The sequence below is a fragment of the Thermobia domestica genome, chromosome 14 (genome assembly GCF_964235325.1).
Source record: "Thermobia domestica chromosome 14, izTheDome1.hap1.1, whole genome shotgun sequence".
NCBI classification, from domain to species: domain Eukaryota; kingdom Metazoa; phylum Arthropoda; class Insecta; order Zygentoma; family Lepismatidae; genus Thermobia; species Thermobia domestica.
In genome coordinates this window covers 70,825,524-70,831,523 of record NC_137467.1, presented here as the reverse complement: position 1 = coordinate 70,831,523, position 6,000 = coordinate 70,825,524, and the positions used below count along the sequence as shown (strand labels likewise).

Here is a 6,000-nt window from a genome sequence, read left to right as displayed (position 1 = left end):
AACTGAAAGTGCAATGTCAAGAAAAACTGGGGAAAAAATATGTTCCTTCAGAAGAATGCACCTGTATATCAAGCACTGAAAACACAACTGACATTGTATAATCTCGTTTTAATGTCTAGATCATCCACCTTATTCCCCAATTTTAGTTCCATCTATTACTTATTCTCCAAACTCAAATAACACTTGAAAGGACGTCATTTTGGGTCCAATAAGAGTAATGCTACGAAGTCTCCATTTTTTTTTTTAACTGGTCTTCAGAAAACTGAAGTACCGTGCAAGGAAGCATTGAACTTTGAGAGGAGAATGTAAAATAACTAAAATTTCATCATTCCACGTGCACTCCTACTAGGTTGAACTACGAACTTTTCAGCAACTCCTCGTAAATTTCTGCTCAATATGGTGGATGTCAGTGCTTTGAAGAAATGGGAGCACTAGTACATACAATTACTAAATAAAGATCAGCACTCTGACCGTAACCCTCTCTATTCTCGAGGGTTACGCTCTGACAATACAGCCATTCAATTTAATTGGGAGCTATTCAGTTTAATCCCATACATTTATTACTATTATTATTTGCAGTAAGGGAAAGGACCGCACTTTTCATAATCTCCAAAAATTAAACCCTGGCACTCACAAATTAAGCTTATATAAGCATATGAATATTGATTGTTGAGAATGTTTTCAAATATAGGATCTCTAATTTTAAAAAAAATGTAACTGAAAACTTCAAATCTGAATAAATGCACATGAGTTTTATAATGTACATAATATAATTAATGGTTTTACCTTTCTTTTGTTTCTAATCGAAGTTAATCCAATGCGAAGAAAACAAGTTGACCAACTCTACTATTGTTGTTTGCTAGGCACAATGAAAGTTCTGTTTTCAGTTGAATCGGAATTACAATGTTGGCAGTTCTCCATTGTTGGAAATTAAAATTCATAAGAAAGGACTATAACTAAATTTACAGGAAAAGGCGCTAAATTAGAAAACAAATATGCACGCATACCCAGACGCTCAAAGAAGAAAACTTAAGCAGTGATCTGCCTCATAAGTGCATGTATGGTCTAATACAATCTGACAATGAGGTTGGCTATGATACTGTCGTATAAAATACCACATTTAAAATATTTTAAGATTGTATGAGTCTGGGAGCAGTCAGGAGGGCAGGAGTAGCCACCAGGGGGCGCTCTTCCCCCTTGCCCTCCCTTTAGCGTCGTCACTTGTTATATGTGGTGTCACATTAGGTACAGAAGTATTGAATGCAATACTAAATACTGGTACAATGGACATTCATCTGACATCGGAGCAGAATATTCCAGTGTTCAGCATCTTAAAAATTTCTTGCGGCTTAGTGATAGTCGGCAAAGCAGTTACAATTACTATTCGCGTTGCGTGACGATCCGTAAGTTTTCCGAAGATCAGTGCGGAATGATTCACATTAGCGTGGAGAAAATAAAATGGAGTTTTCATCCAGAAATTGGTGCCACTTTTGTAGCTTACGTGGCAACACTGAAGAAACAGACGAGGAAGGAAAACCACAACTATGTTTTGAAGGTGTCGGTATTTATATAGTGCTCTTATTTATTTTGTGTGTAGAAGTTCAAACTTTTATTTATAAAAAGACGAAATACTTTAATTTATCATGTGGTTCTGAAGAAGTAATATTTGTAGTATCGGTTTACAGAACAAACATGTATCATTAGTAACTATTATCGATTTCCGGTAAACCTACTGTCATCTGCACGATGGCAGACGACAGATGATCGTTACGTAATTGGGAAGAAAGGAGATCATGTAATTTGAAAGAGTACGCTTATTTGCGGCACGCAAACGGGCATAACTAATCGTTATGAGTTTGTGTGACCGTGAGCAGGAAGGTCATCATGTTTGATAAAAGTTGGGAGCAGTGTACGTAATGTTTCTATTTTACGTACAACGTTGCGGGAGTGAGGATGACAGCAAATGATACTCGTGCACTGCTACATATTCCAGTTTCTATAGAAGAGGAGAAGTTACACGATGGTGCGATACAAGTAGTGCGAATGATCAGGCCGACGTGGGAGAAAGACAAAATAAAACTCAAGGTATTGTTTTCCTTTTATTTATTCTTTTTTTTTAACTATTTCCTTGTATTATTTCTCGAGTCGGCCTATTTGGCGGGAATATTCTTTAACTTCGAAGGTTGTTAACACAGAAGTTTGACAGTTGTTGCAAAAAATAATTCAAAACTGATCATTTCTATGATCCGACTTCTATAATCATTAGCTGAGCGTACAATACCAAGTACCTTAATAGTATTGCATTTAATACTTGAAAAGGACAATTTCTTAAATCAAGTTGTTCAGCTTCGTATGCGGAGTTCATGTTAGGTACAGCTGAAAAAAAAAAAAAAAAAAAAAAAAAAAAAAAAAGAGCTGGTACTTATCTTTGGCACGAGAAACCTGAGTTCAACTCTTGCTGGGAGCTCAGGTAGTTCGGATCTGACGTTAAGCTCTGGTCCCTGAAAGAAATCTAGGGTAAACTTTACAAGACACGCTCCAGCTGCGCATCGATAAGTAGGGCCCTTTTAAAAAGTATAGTAGAGTAAGGTAGGGTATAGTAGAGTTAAGATATAAATAGTAGGGTAGGAATTAGGAACGGGTTAGCTTAAGGTTAAGTAAGTGTTGATCCATTTTCATAAAATTATAAGTGTGTAATTTCTCGTTTCTGAGAGAGTATACCTGCTGGAGCGGGCGTTGTAAAGTTAACCCGAAATCCAAAACTCTACTCCAAACTTCCAACAAAGAGTCTGCTCTTGGGGTGACACTAAAATTCATTTACAACACAAACATCATTCTCTTAGTGTCAAGGTTTTTTTAGTTTTATTTCTAGTGCTTTGTTTAAAAAATAAGAATACGGGAACTCCAGCAATCAAATTTTATTTTTATAGAATTAATTCCTTTGTCACTAATGGTAACTGATACTGCTAATTAAAGTTCGGATCTTTGCAGTTTTTTTTTTTTTTTCAAATTTACATGCCATTATGCAGTCTTAATGTCTGTTGCAGCTGATTTGTAGATAGCTCAGTGATTAGAGCGCATAACTCTAATGCGTGGAGTCTCTGGTTCGATTCCCAGATAAATAAGTTTGTATTGGACAATATCATGTCCCTGGGTTTTCTCGAAGTACTCCCGTTTCCTCCACATTCTCATTCTACCTATTGTTTCACCATCGTTCAACCTGAATCATCTGTCTCTGTTAGCCTAGATGGCATAATCGTGGGACGTTATATTGAAAAAAAAAATCGCCAAAATCAGTTCCTGCAAAGAAATGACAGTTCATAGTCGGTAACCTGCATTACAGTTTAAATTAGTTCTTTATTAGTTTAAATATCTTTGTTGAATTTCCGGGGTTATGAATCACTCGCTAAGACCAAACAAGGCTTGTTACGTTTGCCGGCGGGCATGAATCATCTCAACAATAGGGACATTTTTCAGTTTATCAGCTAACAAAATTATTCTGTTATGTGTACATGTGCATCGAGATAATGATGCCAAAGGAGAATTCTTTCAAATCATTGCTTTTAAAACTTTGGGTTGTTGAAGAAACTTTATCAATTGATAAGGCATCTGTGAAAGTTATGCTAAATAAGTACAACATAATCTCACCGAGTCTTTTTTTCTGTCAAGATGTAAGGTGTACATCCAGGGGCCTGAATCATGTAGGCCTACAGCTCTCAGCGGCCAGAGATCAAACCTCTTTTTTTTTTTTTTTTTTTTTTTTTTTTGGACAAAGGTGTGGCCATCAAATTATCCCCCTTTCCCGCGCACAATTTTTTGCAAGGTGAAAGAATACTGCTGAAAATTTGGGATATATATATGCCCATGGGTCGGGGTTCTTTAAAATTTTTAGGGAGGATGCCTTTAGGATCACATTTTTGCCCTTAAAAGTTTGGGAGGAGTATGTTTTCATATAGGGCTGCAAATACTAGTTTGAATAACACATTTGAAAGAATGTGCCCTGAAACTATCTGCGGCATTTGAACTGTTTCGATCAGTAACAACGTAAATTCCTCCCGGCGTCGTTGGAAAGCATTTATGTGAAAGGTTGAATCAATTGTTGCAAAATCGTTATGGTCTGAAATTTATATGAAGATGTAAGTCAACTGCTTTAAGGAACAATGAGCTAAGATCTTTCCGATTTCTCAGCAAGTGACATTTCATTATTGAAATAGTTTCCTCTAACAACATCTCACATGGAAAGATCATTAGGCGACAGAAGGAAAATTGCCAGAAAATATTCAGAAATAGGGTAATCGTTTATTGCAACTCAGAATGTCAATAAATATATAGTGAATTTATTATTATTATTTATTTTAAATATTAAATGAAGTTACAACGTTTATGTCAGTTTCTTCTAAATATACACCAAATTCTTGTACTGAAACTCACATTGAGCATCCCCACTTACATTGAATAAACTGAATAAGAGGTAAAATAGGATTATTGAATATTTACTGCTGTACTGCATATGTTTGCTTTTTTACTGCATATTTGACCTTTTAGTGCATTCTGATCCGAACTCTACTGATAATATTTCCACTACTCTAGACTAATTTGTAATGTTAGTTAAAAGTACGAAGTAAACTCCAAAACACACGATAAATCCCATGAATGTACCAGCCTAGTCAGCCTAAAGGAACGAATGTTGACTGTTGCTTTGTCCAGCTGGAAATCGACAAAGGCTACATACAGCTTAGTATAGTGGAAATACAAACTTGAAATGATCGTAGTTTTCAAAGAAATGTTAGGACAAAATGCTATATTATGCCATATTGATGGCAGTCTTCGAAGTGTATGATGAAAGGTTTTTTTTTTTTTATTTAATTTTTTTTTTATAAATACTTTGTCCAAAACAATAAAACTATCCCTTATTCCTTTGTAGCTACTTTTTTCTTTGATTGATCACATAGGCTTATCCGCTTACTCGTTTTATTTTTTTATTCACATATTTTATCTGATCTTGAATAAACTTTAGATAAAATTGTATACGTACGTGTTATGTTTTAAACCCAAATTGAGTTTGTTTTTTTTTAATTCTTTTAAAATCCTATTAAAACCTTTAGTGTATTGGGAACAGTAGTGCTGTTATCAATCAGCAATCTTTCCGGTTTTTAGATTTAGACTGAAAAAAGACATTGAGAACAAAATGTTTTAAGAATACACAAATTAAAGATTACGGTATGTACAGCATAAGCAGCGTATGCATATCAAATCGAAAGCTTTGATCCTTTATCTTTTCATTATTTGCAAGTCTTGGTTAGAGTAAGGGTAAGCTTTGGAATAAATTATCTAGTGAATTACCTTACAATCAACATAATAAAATGTTAAGGCTGCAGACTACTAAATATTTTTGAAAACCTAATAATTTTTCTTTTGCCCGTTTCTCGTAAGTGGAAAGAAGTAATAAAATGTAACTTACCACAATAATAGATAATGTTATTCTACACCTGAAAATACAAATTGGAAGAATTTTCAGTGTTGCCATCCATAGAAATTACAGTGTGACCAGAATTTGAATTACTCAAAAATCTAGGTAAAGGCAGCGACTAGAAAAATGAATTCAACGGTAATTGATGACTTATCATCCTTCTTGTTTACTACTTTTTAAATAATGTTTCTATTTATTTTGTAATGACTTATTTATTTTGTAAGAATTTATGTAAGGTTTATAAAATAAATAGAAATATTATTTAAAAAGTAGTAAACAAGAAGGATAGACAGCATGATAAGTCATCAATTACCGTTGAGTTTATTTTTCTAGTCGCTGCCTTTACCTAGATTTTTGAGTAATTCAAATTCTGGTCACACTGTTATTTCTATGGATGGCAACACTGAAAATTCTTTCGATCCGTATTTTCGGGTGTAGAATAGCATTATCTATTATTGTGTTAAGTTACATTTTATTACCTCTTTCCACTTACGAAAAACGGGCAAAAGAAAAATTATTAGTCTTTCAAA

At 34.3% G+C, this 6,000-nt stretch overlaps 1 protein-coding gene across 2 annotated transcripts in view; it reads left to right on the top strand.

Annotated features, from left to right (window-relative positions):
• Nucleotides 1–1,529: 1,529 nt before the first annotated feature.
• Nucleotides 1,530–6,000, top strand: part of eas (ethanolamine kinase 1) — a 188,054-nt gene continuing 183,583 nt past the window's right edge. The window contains exon 1 of one of the 2 annotated variants that reach the window (XM_081738026.1): nt 1,530–2,085. In XM_081738026.1, coding sequence (XP_081594152.1) covers nt 1,954–2,085 — 132 coding nt within the window. In that variant the 5' untranslated portion in view covers nt 1,530–1,953. The remainder of the gene's footprint in view (nt 2,086–6,000) is intronic. The other variant, XM_081738027.1, reaches the window with a different exon arrangement.